Source organism: Drosophila willistoni, assembly GCF_018902025.1.
Source record: "Drosophila willistoni isolate 14030-0811.24 chromosome 2R unlocalized genomic scaffold, UCI_dwil_1.1 Seg167, whole genome shotgun sequence".
NCBI lineage: Eukaryota > Metazoa > Arthropoda > Insecta > Diptera > Drosophilidae > Drosophila > Drosophila willistoni.
The window spans coordinates 4437106-4454728 of NW_025814050.1; the positions used below are offsets into that span (position 1 = coordinate 4437106).

At 36.4% G+C, this 17623-nt stretch overlaps 1 protein-coding gene across 3 annotated transcripts in view; it reads left to right on the forward strand.

Moving 5' to 3' along the window:
* Positions 1 to 17623, forward strand: part of LOC6644057 (dual 3',5'-cyclic-AMP and -GMP phosphodiesterase 11) — a 55085-nt gene that overhangs the window by 20966 nt on the left and 16496 nt on the right. Inside the window, exon 1 of one of the 3 annotated variants that reach the window (XM_002066727.4) lies at positions 16437 to 16771. The exons of 1 other annotated variant lie outside the window; for it this stretch is intronic. In XM_002066727.4, the coding sequence (XP_002066763.2) occupies positions 16582 to 16771 (190 nt within the window). In that variant the 5' untranslated portion in view covers positions 16437 to 16581. Of the gene's footprint in view, positions 1 to 16436; positions 16772 to 17623 lie in introns of those variants that run through there. One more of the 3 variants, XM_023176792.2, reaches the window with a different exon arrangement.

A 17623-nucleotide genomic window follows, 5' to 3' on the forward strand; every position in this document is an offset into this window, starting at 1 on the left:
TACCATTGTTATCCAGCTAAATCTAGTCATTACTCACACCGGCGCACCTAAGAGCAGAATATACATATGTATGAATTTTGGAATAACTTTATATGTGTGTGTGTTTGGGACACTATCAGGGCTCGTGCTTAAGTGTGTGTGTGTAGATGCTGATAATACACCTTTTTGTGTTAGTCTCTAGAATGTCAGCTGGCTTGGTGGCATTACGATTATCATTATTTCATTCCTTTTCGACTTTGCCTTGCTATCAGTCAGAATGAGTTTGCGGTCAAAACAATGCCGTCAGTTGGCCAAAATAGCAGTCACTGGTCATTGCTGGTGGCTATCGCTGTCTAATCAACAGAAATTACGCGACTTCTTGTAAATATGTGAAATGCTAAATAGTAGAAATTGTACTAGAATAAAGTAAATAGCATAACCAAAATGATTTTGGCCATCAAGACCAAATGCATGTAGTTCTATAATGAAAAAACTCAAACGCACTTGTATCCATTCGTATTATATTCTTCTGGCCAGGCACGTATCTCTACGTTCATACATATATATATATGATTCAATAAAGCCAACATCGTCGCCTTGTTGTCCAAATGGCTCTTGAAAAAGGGCAATCTCATTTTGACTGTGACTGGGTGTGTGTTTCTGTGTGTGTGTGGGTCTCTGGGTGTGTGTTTGTGTGTCAGCATCTTCCTAATAACTGGCCATCTCGCGTCTGCTAAACAACTTCAACCAGGCCAGACCGTATAAGTGCAACCGTACATAATCCATATAATGTATATAAGTATATTGCAAAAGAGATCTCAAGTTGATTGCATCGCCAAGTTACATAGATACATATATGGTAATTATACCAGATGCAGAAGGTGGGAGGGAGCTGACTTGCTTGATGGAGGTTGATGGCTTCCTGCTGCCCACATTTGGTCTTTTGTTTCGTTCATTTTGGCCTGGTGCGGTGCGGTTCGGTTCGGTTCAGTTCAGTAGATGAGATGGGGCCTTCAATGTGGGTTAACAGTTCTTGGATTGATTCCAAAATCAAAGTGAAGACAAAAGCCGGATTAGTTGCGGCGAAGATATGACGTCAAACATCGATCGTTAAATATAATCTTATGTTAATTATTTAATAGTTGTCCCCCTGCCCCTCCTTAGATGCCTACCTTCTCTATCGATCGATTTCGCTCATAAAGTCTTTGAACTTGAGTTGATTTACTTCTTGTTCTCATAAATTGCTGGCGTGCTTATTGTTTGACACCTTTGTTTTGGATGTTTTGTTTCCGAATCTGTTGTACAATTTCATCTTGTTTTTGTTTTTATTTTTTTATTATTTATATATTGGGGAATACCAAGCAGCTGTTGTTGTTGCCGAGGCACGTGGCACTTGCTATTGGGCCTTTTAGTTGTAGTATTTGTTGATTTGAAATATATATACAAAACATATATATATAAACAATTCTTCTATATGTTGATTTATTTAATTTGCATCTTGTTTATGGCCCAAATGAGCGGCCAGAAGACAGACGAAAAGGCTGAGAGAGGAGAGCAGAGAGGAGACCGAGAGAGAAAGAAATTATTTGCTGCTGCTTGCCAAACTCGTTTATATCATGTGCCAAAATCAAAAAGAAACACAGAAACAACTGCAAATTGCATTTTTAAATAAATTACATAAATATTCCAATCGACCTGTTAAAGAAGATTGTTTTCTTTTCTGAAATTTATATAAGAATGAAATGTGTTTGAGATATATGAACAAGTGTATAACGATAAAGTGTATTATTATCTTAATGCTGAAATCAAATTTATGCCATATTAAATTAACTGCATTTTGAGAAATGCATCCATTAATCGAAATAATATGAAAGCGTAACTGAAACAAATTTAATATACAATATTTTAACCAGCAACATATTTAACATTGAATTCAATTCTCAAACATAAAAGTCGTTGCGAAACCTATAGTTTTTCAAAAATAATGCTGAAAAGACAAATTCTTTAAGTTGTGATCGATCAGATGATGGCAATCTATCCTTAAGATAGTTGAAAATTTAAAATCAGTTAATGAAAGGCAATCAGATTTACTAAGAACAATCTCTTTATAATATTGTAAATTCCATTTTGAACAATTTTTGGAATTTGTGGCAATGAATTTTGATATATGTACATATATAGGTATGGTTTTGGTTAGACTCGACTTTGGAATGTTCTCTTAAATTGCTTTGGCTGTTTGTTTTTTAAGTTTATGTCCGTCATATGATAAAATCATATGACGCTATATCTTTTTATCTTACACAATGGCATCTTTTTTTATTCTTTATTCATAAAATGTATAAAATATTGGCCGACTTTTGGCTATGTATATGTTAACGGCTCATTCACAGTTTGATGTCTGAAGGCTATGTGAGGAAGAACATATGTAAACAGAATTAAATGTTTCGTATATACCACACGATATACAAATTGATATGTATATAGTCTCTCGTCTATTAATTAATGTGAGTCAGACAACATTTGCATTGTTTGATCATTAATAAAATTGGTTAAATTGCAATCAAGAGAACTCTGGGAAATCCGTGTGATGGAGGGGACCTCAAAATTTGTCAGTGAGTCACTCAAATGGCATTTCTCGGTTGGAGTGGGTAGCAGCGGAAAATTCAACGGAAGACGCCAAAGTGAAGGAGAGGCATAAGGAGGAGGAAAGGTGACCCCAATTGCTCACACACACACACACACGCACACAAAAGCTTTTCGTTTGCGTCATAAATCGAATTCGATGAAAAATGTGTGCCAAATGGGACATTAAAATGTAAAATCGCCCGATCAGAAGGAAACCGTCTGCTGCCCACACGTCGTTGGCGTCGCCGTCGCCGTCGACGCGGACTGCCCGCACTTTCCGTTCAGTGAGTGAGAGGGTGGCAAGTATGAGTAGAAGTCCGCCTTCTGTTGTCGTCATCACTTGTCTCTCTCTCTCTCTCTCTTTATCTTCCTCTTTCTTTCGTCTCTCTATCTACCGAGCATTTGGCTTGTTTTCTATGTTTCTCTTTGCCAATTCGCCGCAAAAAGTGACGCGCGCAGCTTTTTGTCGCCCCCGCTTATCAACTTAATTTGCCCAATTCTCACTTGTTGTCTCACTTTGGACATTCTGCCTCCCTCTACCTCATACACATATATACAAACACGCACACAAACATACGTCTTGATTTCGTGTAGTATCGAAAATGGTTAATTAATATGCATTAATAATATATACTTTGGCCATATATTCTAATTTTTTTTCGGTTTTGGTATTTCATTAATTTATGTTTTCTTATACCCTGTACTCGTAGATGTTAGGGGCATATTTAGTTGCCTCTGTATACATAAGTTATAAACAATCTTTAATAACTTTGAACCTTTTTTTTAATATTTGTTAGGGTCTCAGAGTCTAAGAGTGTTTTATATTAAATTCTTAGTTAATTTCAAAACTTAAGACTTATTTAAAGAAAAAGACAAATTATTAAGTTTTTAGGAATTATAATTTTAGCTGACATACTCGGCGTATGCGTTATTTTGGAATGACAGCAAGATCAAATTTAAGTTTCTATTGTCAGTGGAATACTCTCTTTTTGTTAGAGGGTATCTTGAAGTCAGTGCCCCGATTTAACCGACACAGATTTTATATGTTGTATGTGGCCCATACACATTCATTATCATCATTCAACTTGGGCATTTTCTGCATCTTTCTGCTCACTACTGTTTGTTTTATTTATTTATATTTTTTTCCCCTTTTTGTGTTTTTACTGCTGTTGTTGTTGTTGTTATTGTTGTGGAAGCTGTTGCTGTCATTATTATTGTTGTTGTTGTTGTTGTTGTTGTTGTTGTTGTATTCGTGTTTCGCTTGTTTAGATTAAGTTTTGCTTCGTGCTCGCGTGCTTTGAGCTTGTGGAAAATTTTCCAACGCTCGCTCTATAAGTATATAGAATTAAAATTGATTCTAAATATGCACGAGAGAGAGAGAGAGAGTGATAGGCGGAGAGGGAGAGAAAAAGAGAGAGGTCGTTGGTGAGGTTTGACCAGCGACGCGCGACCTGGCGCCTGCTTAAACGATTTGTTGTTGTTCTAGGCGATTGCACTTTATTTGTTGTTGTTGTTGTTGTTGTTGCCTTTGTTTTAATTACCCAAAGGGGCAATTGCAATTATAATTGGATGCCCTAAGACCTAATAATAGTAATATAAACCATTTGAGATCCACGGAATTTTCATAACTACCCATTACTACTTATAAAGAAGGGAAACTATAGTAGTTAAAGATACAATAAGATAGTTGCTCTGCCCAAAACGCCCTCTCAATTGGAAAACCAATCCAAATTACCGGAATACAAGTTGGCTAAAACCGTGAACGAGTCATAAAATTGGCAATTAATCTGGTTTAATGGAGACCAAACTAAAACCAGATTTTCCAATAACTCTCAAGTGTTTTGAATTAATTCTCTTGTCTGGAAATATGCGGATTAGGTGGAAAAAGACTACCTAAGAAAGAGTTATAGTAAGCAGAAGAAGCTGATACGTAATTAAGTTCAAATTTCCAGTCTTTCAATTAAGTCCTCAGTCTTACATGATATATAGAGTGTGACTATACTTTTAACAATATCGTCATAATCCCATCAGCTCACTTAGGAAGCATGACAAGGCTCTTTATTGAATATCGTGATTTCATCATATACATTTAGCATAGATAATTGTCTGATAATGAGTTACTTGCGTTCAAATGAGTCTAAGGAAAGAGAAAGATTCCCCCTACATTTTTCCATGCCCTCATTTAACAGTCATCTGTTCTATTTCATTTCAAAAAATAATCTTTTTTAGGGCCTACTAATTCTACTTACTTACTTCTTTAGTACTCTCCCACGAGTTGGCGGCGTTAATCAAGTGTTAATTTCTCGTTGATCATTTGAACACACGCAGACATTACGTTGTGTCTGTGACAATATTTATCTCTACAGTGAGAGGGGAAGGGGAAGGGGCTACATATGTATGTATCGAATGTCTTAAATAGATACATATATTTTCGGATGTGGAAACTTTTTTACAGGCGAATTTTGTCATTGAGTACTCATAATTCAAGAAAATTATCTATATAAATAAATAATATTAAATTGTTATTGCGAATCAGCGACCGCGCATTACCATGAACCGAAATCTAAACAAATAACCTGTGTTCGAAATTTTACACTGTGAGAAAAATTGAGATCGGCAATCTTCAAAGAGTCCAAGAAAGTTTCGAGGCGAGAAGTGTCTGTCGATTGGAGACAAGTCTTGGGATCTTTTTTCCCGAGTGTATTTATCTATATCGAAATGTTATTTTTGTTTATTTATGTATATGAGTAATTTATATTAGATTTTTCTAAGGGGAATTTTGTGACTGGAAAAATTTGCTTTTCATTTTGCACTTGTAATTGCTTTGTTTGTTTATCTTTTGACTAGTAAGCAAAAACAGAGTTTTGTATGTATGTATTTACGTATGTATTGGTAAATATCAATTGATCAACGCTAAAAAGATTTCGCTGGAAGATTAAAGGTTCGAGAAAATTTTCCAAAAACTCTTTAATCAACAATGCCAGGGAAATGCCCTGTACGTAAATCATTTTCCCTGACTTTTTCTCTTTGTTCTTCCTTTTTTTTTTGCATGGGCCTCTTTTTATTTTTATGAAAATAAACACGGATTGAATGTTTATTTTGTATATTCGTTTCATTTTTGAGTAAAAGGAGGCAACACACCGCCCGGTCATATCTCAGTCAGTATAAATTGTAAGATGATGCCTTCACTGTCTGCGCTTCTCAGCCCTGGGCGGTCCGGTCCAACAGAAACGTATACAATAATCAAAATATTGCACGACATTGCACATAAAAAAGAAGTATGGCAAATGGATCAGTTGGATCGACTTTTGGTTACCCTGTGAGAGGCATCTCTCATCCAACTAACTTTGCCTTTTTTTCCCTCCAATTAACCACCTTTAATATACCCCATTCGTGACTTAAGTACAGGGTATACAAAGTCAACTCAACAAATGAACGTTACGTTTTCTTGGAAATTGAAATTTGAAACGATTTACAGTTGGGTTGGAAATTTCGCTGTACTTTTTGTCTGAAATAAATAAAAGAGCAAATGAAAACAGCGGAAAAGATGGAACTTGCCAGTTGGCAATTGGAATTGGAGTTGGAGTTGAACCTGCAGTCGTCGTCGGTCAGGCACTCTTTGAAGTTTCAGCAAAAATAATTGAATGATAAGGTTAAAGATAAATACACTGAGACACAACAATAGAGACCAAGAAATATCAAATATTTACAAATTCTGAAAACATCAAGATTGAATTTGATTATATTGCTGATGAATATTTGTTACTGGGTTATGGAATATTTTCTAAAAATCTTGTCTTTTCCACAAAATTATGCATGATGACTCTGCATATATTTAAAATCTATGTATATCATGCTATCTGCGCAATATTTCAAACAATTTCTGGAAAATCCCCAATAAATTTACAGCTTTTCTTCCTCTCATATCTTGCGCTTGATTAGAAATCCCCTCTAATCGTGCTCATATACATACATACATATGTATATACTTAATGGCATATACTATATATTAGTATATGCTGCTAACCTTATCACCAAAATGGCCCAGAACTTACCTTACCCACTCGTTCAGCTAATCGTTGGCAATATTTGCCAGCTGGCAAATGTTCAAATCTTGGCAAATATTTTATGTACATAAATGTGTGTGTCATTGTCTTTTAAGTATGTGTGTGTGTGTGTGTAAGAAGAGAAAATTTCCATTTATGAAATTTAATTGCTTAACAGAGATAACAACAAAAAAAACGCATACATGGAAATTTTGCCAAAAACAGTAGCTAAAAAGTTTTTCAATTTATATTTCTGCATTTTATAACAACATTGTGGCTTTTGTGTGTGTTTAGGTGTGAGTGTGTGTGTGTGTATGGGTTGATTAGATTTTCACACATATTGGCGAAAAAGTGTTAGTCTATGTGATGATGATGATAATGATGATGATGATATGCGAGAATTTTTACGTTTCGCTAATTGTTAATTTAATTTGCTTCGATAGAAGAGAGCAACCGAATGCTTGACGTCAAAAGATACATATATACTTCGATAATGTATTAGTATGCATATTAGTTTAATACATGTTTTTCGCTTTCGAAAAGAATGGCTTCGCCTTTTGAAAGTTGTCCATGCTGCACGTCATTGAGTCAACTTTCTGATAGATTCGAGTGACACAGAGAATGACACTTGCGTACTAACTTATAAGAACACCTCACACCACTTTACCTAATACATACATATATACTTAGATAGGCAAACTTTTTTATATGCCCATCAGTCACACTTATTTCCAGTTCATTCATTAGTTTCGCAATAATGAAAAATTTGTCATTTGACAGCAACAAAAAGTCAAAGAAATTTCCACTATTGGCATGAGTAATGCAAATTATATTAGTTTCTACAGTATATACAGTTAGTATATTGAAACCAGAGCCGCATCGAGATTTTCTAGCGCCCAAAGACATTAGTTTTTTTTTGGTTATTATTTGAGGATCTTGGCAAATGCCTTCACCTAGTTACGGCCTTGTAGTTGACGCATATTTGTTTATGTTTAATATTTGATTTTGTGTTTTTTCTTAAATGTGTGACAGATTGTTATTGACAGAAGTGAATGTTCTTTTCGGTTGCAACCTTAGCCATCTCCTTTCTTCTCATTTCACATTTCGTTGATGGATTTTGATAGTTTGCGGTTCTGCTTCAGTTGATTGTACGCTCCATGGTCAGCCATCAAGGTATTCAATTGCCAAAATAAAGAAGGAAAAGTAGGTTCGGGTTCAAAGTCGTTGCTGGTCAAGGAAATTCAAAGAAAATTTATTGAGAAAAGTTCAAGTTGGGAAAGTCTTTAGAGCACTTGCAATGACATGGGGAAACCTTGAGTTTCAATTGGCCATGTTTATGTTGGGTATAGAATCTTAGATACTGAAATTTCAATGAATTTAAATACTAGTTTTAACAATTTTTACTAGTTACTAGTATACAAACTAATTATGCAGAATCCACGAAACAAGAATTCGCATTAAAATTGATTAATTGATTTTGGCGTGTTAATTTATTTGACATTTTATGCTGATATGTACTTGAATACATATACAAATTATGCATTCATAAGGTACATATGCGTTTCGTTCAGTATATAATTTAAAATTCACACAATTCTTTACCATTAATTGGCAGATATGCATATTTATATGCAGTACTCTTTTTTTTTTGGAATTTAATTATGTCATTTTTTTTGTTGGTTTTTTGTTGCTTTTGTTGATATGGCATAAATTTGTTTAACTGTCTCATTATGCATGATTGATGTTTGTTAATTATCTGCGAGGAAAATTTTATGATGGAAATTCGAATCGGATCGTAAATCCATGTCATGGATATATATATATATAGATGTGTATATTTGTAAGAATCAGCAATTCATTTGCCATTTTCATTAAAAGTCATAAACGGGAAAGTGGGTGTTGTAGGAGTGCCTATCAGTTAGTCAGTCATTCAGTCACTCAGTCGATGTGAGACTGACTCAGTGTGTGTGTGTGCAATCAGCCGATTAATTGAACTGCACCCAACCAAGCGCACACACACACACACACCAACTCCTGGAAGGCAAATGCAATTGCAGAGAAACGTTGCCACTCGTCGAATGGCTCCTCCCAGGGAGGCGTCACTTGTGGCAATTTCATAGAAATTGCTTGCCGCTTGTCGCTGACTGGAGTCGCATCTACAAGTTGCTTTGTAGCCTGGCAATTAAAAGTGAAGAAAAACAACAGCGTTAGAAAGAGAGAATGAGAGAGAGAGAGAAAATGAAAAAAACAACAGCAAAGTGCAGCTTACATACATATTATTTTCTTGTTATTGTCCAAGAGGTCGCAGCACTCTCAATCAGTGAATGAATGAATGAGTGAGCGAGTGAATGAATGAGTATTTGGAAAATGAAACAACAACACTACAAGCAAAAAAAAAAAAAGAAAAAATAATACGATAATCATTGACAATAATAACAACAACAGCATCAAGTTTTTCCACTCTTTACTCTTTGTGCGGCAATTTTACGTTTAGTTTTCTGTTTTCTTTATACCCTTTAACCAGCTAGTTTGAATGTCTATATAAGGCCTTACGACATTAATGTAATAAGATGAGTGAATATTGTGAGTTAAACATGAGCCCAGGAGTTTTCACTAAATAGTCCCACATCGAACTACATTTACTTTAAGGTTAGTCCAAACACATCACAGAATGTTTCAGCATTTTCTTTTCCTTTTAACTGCTTCGGAGGTAAAGGTCCTATCAAAGATTGAATACACTTCTCAGTCAACTGAAATAAGTCATATTCTCGGGTTATAGGGTATCTTCTAGTCGAATTTGAAGTTTATCAAAGGTTTTGTCTCTCCTTCTGTCTTTCTGTGCGTCTTCTCATTGACGCGTGAGAGGGGTTCATTGACTGTTTTGTTGATTTTTATGGTTGGGTTGGTTGAAATGTAATGAACGGACAGCAGCTGTTAGCTGACAACTTTGCCTTTGTTGTTGTGTATTTCATTTTGTGCTTAAAACCCTTAAAGATATCTGTCAGCCCACCTAAAAGTGTTTACCATGTCAAGTGGCTGTACTTCAGGTGCAGCATCCGCCCCGTATCCCAGTGCCTGGCCCTACAAAGTATGCAATGTTATTCTTGCTCAAGTCGTTCGCCCAGTTTGCCTTCTTAGCCTGCTTCTTAGGGGAAATGAAGGCGGAAAAATAACACGAAACTATTTTGTCTTAATTAGAACTGCCAACCTCTAGGGCCCTTTTGACGTCACGAAAGTGCAGCTCCCTTGTGGTCAGTGCTTTTTGATGGTCTTTCTTCTAATTTTAGCTTGGCAACAAAGGCCATGAATTTCTTTTGTTCTTCTAACCGTTTTTTTTTTTGGTAAATTTCCACACTAAAAATAGCGAGGAATAAATTTGCTATTGTCTCTTGACTTAGCTGTTAGTTGGGCTAATTAATGGTCGTCCCGTACACAGGAAACAGCCATCAGCTGAATTCTCTCTACAGTTCCATTCATAAAAAATGAATTTGCCCACCCAAAATTTATATATATATATATATATAAAGTTTGCTATCAATATTGTTTATCAAAACGTGAACTGCCATACGACTTTTTATTTGTCAATTTATTTAATTAATGATTGGCCTTTGCTTTTTCGAAAATATAGAAACAAAATGCACACAAGAATTGTAAAATGAGCAAATAAATTGTATAAATATTTACAAACCATCAAGATTCTATCGATATCGGTAGAATCAAGTTCATGGCGGAAATGTATTAAAAAGTTAAGTGGCTTCTGAAAGGTATAATGCCAAGTGATAAACTATATGGAGGCAAATTGAGAAAATAAATTGGGTCAACATTAAATATCTGTGCAACTCACGAGATAACTACAAAATGGACAATTTGAATCGAAATATGCATTTGAATCAAGGTTGAATGTAAGATAAGTTGGAATGAATAATCAAATCTCAATGACTAATAGGTTAAGGAGTCGAGAAGTTCTAAATTTCGATTGATCCGGTCAATGTGCCCTGTAAATGTTTCAGTCGTCACTGCGTATACGCAATATGATTTGTAATTTTAGGACGTTTTTTTTGTTTACTCGATGATTTAATCAAAATCTCAAATGTGGCATTTAAATTCTTGGCAAGCATTTGCTTCCTCAATGACAAACATGCCACTTGCCCCCGCTCGTGGCCAGTTCGACGGACAAACAAACAAACAAACTAATTTTGCCCGCTTAGACATGCTGCAGCAGCATGTTAGACATGTCTTTCAGTATCCCGAGTTTTAGGGTCGAGAGGCTATCGCACCGCCCGCCTCCGCTGCCAAGCACAATCAGCGCGGCACAGCCACGCCCACTAGTAGCCGCAGGAATGTTTGACCTTCTTCGAATTGCGAATTGCGTTTTGGCAGTCAAAGCACGTTTGTCATTGGTAATTTTCGAGCATGTCATAATGATAACTCAAACAGAGCAGAAGCCACATGACGAAGAGCGGCGAGGAACACGATGTTTGTTTGTCTGTTTGTCTGTCATATTCTATATCGGCGTCAGGTAGATGTATGTACTTACATATATTTATAGACCAGAAGAAATTGCTGCCCACTCCATTCTGCGCCGAGTTCTAGTTATTAAATTAGCCAAGGCAAATATTTGCCTAGCGGCTCACGTAGCTCCAAAAGCCGCCAATGCCGCGGCATGTAATTGATAAATAGACAGAGAAAAATGCCCAAAGGCTGACAACGGGAGGTATGGCGGGGAGAGGGGAGGCATCCTTTAAGTGAAGCAGCTCCAGCGAAATAGAAATTAAATCCTATGAAATGCTTTGCGCTTTGAAGTGGTTGCCAGTTTCTGGTTTCTGGCTATATTAAAATATGAGTAACAAATTTTTTGTCTTGTCATACAGCATAATATTTTATTGAAACGTTGCCTTTTCCCTGCCCCCCTTCCTTTCCCGTCTCTGCTCTTTCCATCGTCTTGCACTTGCTGCTGTGCTCAAGGCAACGCACGGAAGGCTCCTCGGGAAATAAGTTTGCGACAAAAAGATTTATGATAAGAACTAGCAACTGGCAACGCCTTGCTCGACGCGCATACAATTTCAATATTTCTTCATCTAACTACACAGCGTGCGAGAACAGCAAAAAAAGCGTTAAAAAGTCATACCTTAAGTCTAAGAGTCGAATTCGAAATACCCTTTAATGGCAAGAATCATAGTTACCTTGATCTGCACCTCAGACTGAATTATCCATCTTAAATGGATAGATCATGGAATTTTGAAAATATATCTACATACATTTGCCTGGAATATCCTCATTGACTTTAGTGCAGGGTATGCAAAGTAAAATATAAATAAAGTATGGCAGGAGTAGCAAGTAAATTGAAAATCTTACTCAAGTAGCAAGCAGCGTTTCTGGTGCTTCTTCTTTTGCTCTGATGTCTGTGTTTGTGAGTGTGTGTGTGTGTGTGGTGTGTATTAAATTGGAAATGTGATAGGGTACATGCCCTACCATACGTTACCGTTCCGTGCCGTGGCTTGTTGCTTTGCCTTGACTTCACTTCACTTCACTTGTCTCGGATGCATTTACCCAAAGTATATAGAAAGTTGTGTGTATTAAAATACCGCGTGAATTTATTGCTTATACGCCGTGTGGTCTTTAATGTTTTCCCCACGCAAACCATAAAAAAAGAGAAACATTGCATACAAGTCATAAAAATTAGCTATAATTAAAGTCATTCGCATGAAAACAGCAATTAGATTTTCGCTTAGTTTTCTCTTTCCACCTCCAACTCCTTCCTTCCTTCCTTCCTTCCTTCCTTCAACGCCCTTCATTTTATAATCAAGCTATTAGTACACGTTTGTTACTCATACGCAGTGTGCACCAGCGTGTGTTGGTGTGTGTGTGTGTATGCGAAAGCAATCGAGTGTGCAGAACTGCGAAATGAGCAATATAAAAGCGAGAGGGAGAAGCGAGGGGAACAAACTCCTCACAAAAGCAGACAGATTCATATGTTTTAGCGTTTAGTTGAGTAACTCCAAGATAATTGGAATGATAAAAAGATTAAAACGAACGTGAAAATCAAACAAATATGTGCATTCGTTCAAGAATCAACTAAATTATTGAACATTTACTATGTAGATAGATCATTTAAAGCATTGTTCATTTTCGTTATGATGAATTCTATTCTATTACGTCTTAGTTCAGATCCCTGATCTTTTTGATTGTAAATACTTGAGTTTTTATATAGCCCATACTTGATTTTTACAACTGAATACTTTCCCATAGACAACGCCGACGACGACGCCAGGCAATTTACAAATGTTTATGACAGCAATTTGGTTAGCATTTTTCTGACCTTGGATTAGCATGCATGAGTAGTTACAATATGCATAAAATCCGCCGCAAATATATGTATACTATGTATATCTATAAAATATTTGAACAGCCATCAGCGAAAAATATGTTCCCCAACACCAACAATAAAAACAAGCTAGAAGTATGTATGTATGTTGGTATGTATTCGTAGCCGGTTGATTGTTAACTGTCAAAGCTACCGCCACATTAGCCATTGGCCATTTGTCGTACGCGAACGTTGACTGTTTGTCAATATTTTTTATTATATCGTCGTCATAAAAAGCTAGAGCAAAACCCTAACATTACGATGACTTGAGGGAACAAAAATTGCACATTTAACGGAAAATCGAAAATGACATTAAGTTCGCATAGCTTGGTTAAAGAGCAAAACGAGATGAATAGTATAAACATTATTAATATGTAGTTGCAGTAATAATAATACTTGATAATAACAGCTTAACAAACAGCATGAAGCAAAACACTTTTTATATGCCATTTGGGTAAAGTTTCCTGATGAGATGATATCAAGATGTGAGTAATTCTCAAATAAAGTGCCATGTGTGCCTCCCCCGAGGTGGTGTGTGGTATGTGGGTCTGTTTTGGCAGTTCTCTTTTGTTTTCATTTGCCTTTATTATTATTATTATAATTGAATACACGAGCAACATGTGATAATGAGATTTATTTATTTACGAAATTATTAAAGTTGGAAATGCCATTTCTCGCTCTCTGTCATGACTGATGGGCGGCGTGCCGTTTCTCTTTAACACGTTTGGCTTGTTGGGAAAGAGATGATCAAAGAAAATAGAATAGGTAAACAGTGTAGGGTATACGGCGTCAGCATTGACTAACCGAATCCGAAATACTTGAATATCTTATCTGATTGCAATGGGTTAAGCGTGGCTACTTCTTTTCTTTCGAAAATACCGTTAAGCTAGTTATCAATATTGCAAAAGTCATGTTTCAATTGGTCAATTAATTACGGTTATTCCCAAAACAAACTTTACCCCATAAACGATAATAATCTTCTGAATTAAGTCAAAGTCTTTTTTATTGTGGCACCTAATATCGGTTATTCCCAAAAGAGTCTAGTTTTTAAGATCTAAGTACAGTTATCAGCATAAGTAAGTGAACTGAAATGTCTAGATTTCGAAAGAGCTATAATTCTCTTCTTCAGTCGCAAATAATAGGCCAAAGAGAGAGAGAGAGAAAGAGAGTGAGAGATGCGGTAGGCTAATTTCTCTTTCTATCTCTCTATCTCTTCTTTAGTCACAATTCACAGGCAAATGCTAAAATAAAATTATCTATCGCTGAGCTCCAGGTTGGCAATAGTTTTCATGAGTAACTCTGCCAGCAACAGGTTATTGATCTAAGCACGCAGAGTCAACAAAGTCAAAGGTTCGGTTTTTTTTTCGCCCCCTTCTATTCGTCTCCCTTTTATAGCCTTTAGTTGTCCTGTATTGTCCTGCACTAATCGACGCTTTAGTTCGTGACGCTGTCGCCGCCATAGCCGCCTAATGACAGTTTTTCTCTCCTCTTTTTTTGCCCTCGTCTTACGCCATTTTTTGTGTACCCATTGTCGTCTGTTTGTCTGCTTGTTTGCATTGCCCTCCTCTTCTCTCTATCACACATCTCTATATATATCTATATATATGTATATATAAATGTAGCACTCTCTCTCCGTCTCTCTTATCTGTTATCTAGGTTTTGTATTATCAACGGTGTCAACTAAATGCAGACCAAACTGAATCGAGTTGCGAGCACAAATTGTATGGCGTGCGCCATTAATGAACATCGTTTGCTTATCCAGACATGGCCTCTCTACCCCAGCATACCCCACTCAGTCCTTCATCTGTCGCCCTAACAATACCTATGCTATTGACATAATGTAAGCGTCTGTCCGACCGACCGACCGACCCACCGACCAACCAACCAACCATCCGAGTAGTGTCTGTGTCTGTGTCTGTGCTTTTGCTTTTTGCGGTTGTCGCCAAATGGCATAAAAATAGTTCTCATATTCTGTGTCTTTTTCCCTATTCTTCTTAGTTTTTGTTCTGTTCTATTCTGTGTGGCTCCGTGGTTACAAGTTGCTAGGTGTAACTGCACAAAATAGAGTAAAAATAGCCAAAATGCTAAACGAAAATGTATTCTCAATGGCTGGGCTGGTGTCCCACGGTGCGTATGACTCGACTTGAAGAAGGAAAACGTTTCTGTCCCTTGTTCTCAGAAGAGAAAGCACGGACAACCGGACAACATTTGCAACTCTATTCAGTTTATGTATTCATAATCAGTCTCAACACAGGCGAGACTTGACTGTATACAGTCCGTATAATCAGACCACCCACACGCCTGGATTGGCTTAATGCCCATCAAATGTCATTCGGCAAACGAGAATGCGTCTATTCAAATGCCAGTCCATGCGAGTTCTAGCCATCAGCAACAATGTATTGTATCTGTATCTCACATGGCCAATGAAGTTCCATTAGGTATTGACTGTCGTCAATTCCAGCGGAAATTAAATCATTTTCCACTGTCAACAGTCGATGCAACAGCTGGCTGGCATTTGAAGAGGTCCACAAATTAAATCATTCGAGATCTCTTCAATGCACTTGAAGTGCAACCGATGGTTGTGCTCCCAATTCAATACCGTATTGTCAACATATTGATTCTCAGTCGAATAGGTTATCGCAAGTGAATGAATGAAATAGATTGTAAGTGTCAACGGCAATTAGGTTAAAGTCAGTTTGAGGGATCAATTTAAACTTAGTTAGCGGATGTTTTAGCTAAACTTAATATGAGTACTAACTGAAGAAGATGAACTGAAGAAATTGAAATCAACTTTAAGTTAGCTATCGATGTAGATTGGCTTTCAATTCACGCTTTAAATAACCGCAGTTGGGTCATATTCATTAGATTTCCTACATGTGGTTATTTTCCACAGTTTTTGTTTTCATTTAGTCTAGTTTGACCCGGTGAGGGCATTTTGATAGTATGCAGACGCCAAGTGTTAATTGAATTGGATCTTAACACATGGAAAAACTCAACGGATGTAAAGCTTTAATTTGCCGGCTTTAAGTAGTTGGCCATAAAATATTCAGAGACTAGCCAACTGAAGCTAAAAACTTTTGGCTAGCTGCGTGGGTAAAGTTTCAATTCAACCACCTTCTCGCAGACTCACGTTCGACTCTCTCGAAGTTTAGTGTATTGAGAAATTGTTTCTGTTCTTCTCTTGTGCATAATTAGCAACTAAGTAAAATAAAAACCTTTTTTAAAGTAGGTCTCTGGGGAGTGCTTCAAGAACCACAAGCAGCCCATATAGATATAAACATATTTTGGAGTAAAAACAATATAATCGGTTATTATGCAAGTTAAAGAAAGTGCACAATCGAAACGTAAAGACGAAAGACAAACTCAAAGTTTTAAACTTATTGAAAATTTCACTCCGACAATTTGCGGCCGTTTGGCGGCAAGGAATTCAACAAAATTGAGTCTTCAACGAAAACAACAACAACCATCAATAAATATAATTTACGTTACGCGGCAGCATTGCTTAAGGTCGACAAAATTAAATTCATTAAAACGGAGGGTTTAACATTTGCGTTGCTGGCGGGCCCCATGGGCCAAGCGGCAAGTATGTGTCGATTTCGTGGTTGTCGCTACAAAAATAAGAACAAGAGCAACAAGCAGCAGCAACAACAACAGCAGCAGCAACAGCAGCAGCAGCAAACACCAACCCCAATACACAGTTCCCCCCACCACCAACAACAACAGTCTGAAATATCAGCAGCATCATCCACAACAACAGGTGAGAGAAACGCGTGAAACAAACTTGGCCAAGTTAAATTGAACAAAAAACCAAAAACAGAGAAAAAGTTGCAAAAGGCAAAGCAATTTGCATAAATATTTTGTCACACTTCACACCAAAGACAACTGACAAAAGCAGCAAAAGAAACACAACAACAAAACCAATAACAGGAGAAACAATACCAGGAACAAAAAATCAAACAGACTTTACAGACATACAAACATATATAGGATATATGTGAACATACTAACATATATACGACACATGTGTAAGTGCATTTTATACATCGATCCATTTGCGTGTACATGAAAAACGGAAAAGCCAAAGGGTAACAATTTCCATTGTCGAAGCATTTGCACACTTGAAATTTCATCCAATTGTAGATGAAATTCAACTTTTTAAACCAAAACAATAAACAAATTAAAATTAGTTTTATGATTGGAATTTTCGTCTCTTAGCCAAAGTTTAATCCAAAGTGTGTCATATAAAACAACTGCTTAACTATTTTTCATCTATTCGACACAATCATTGACGATTTAGAACTCCTTAAAGGTACTTAAAACTTATAATTTTTTGGACAATTTGGTTAATAAATTAAAGTTAAAAGATTTGGCTGGTTGTTCCTAACTTTAAAACGTTGCAAATCTTGTCATATTCATATATACCAAAAATAATTTTGATACAGATTTCAATCGATATTCAAGCAATTTCAAAGATTACTTAGGGTGAGGCATTTCAGATAGCCCCCTGATGTATTGTTAAGATCTTTTCTTCAATGTAGTGAAACTAATATAGTACACGTATTAAGTAATGGGTATTTTGTAATCGATTGACAATTTCTTGAAGAGGACA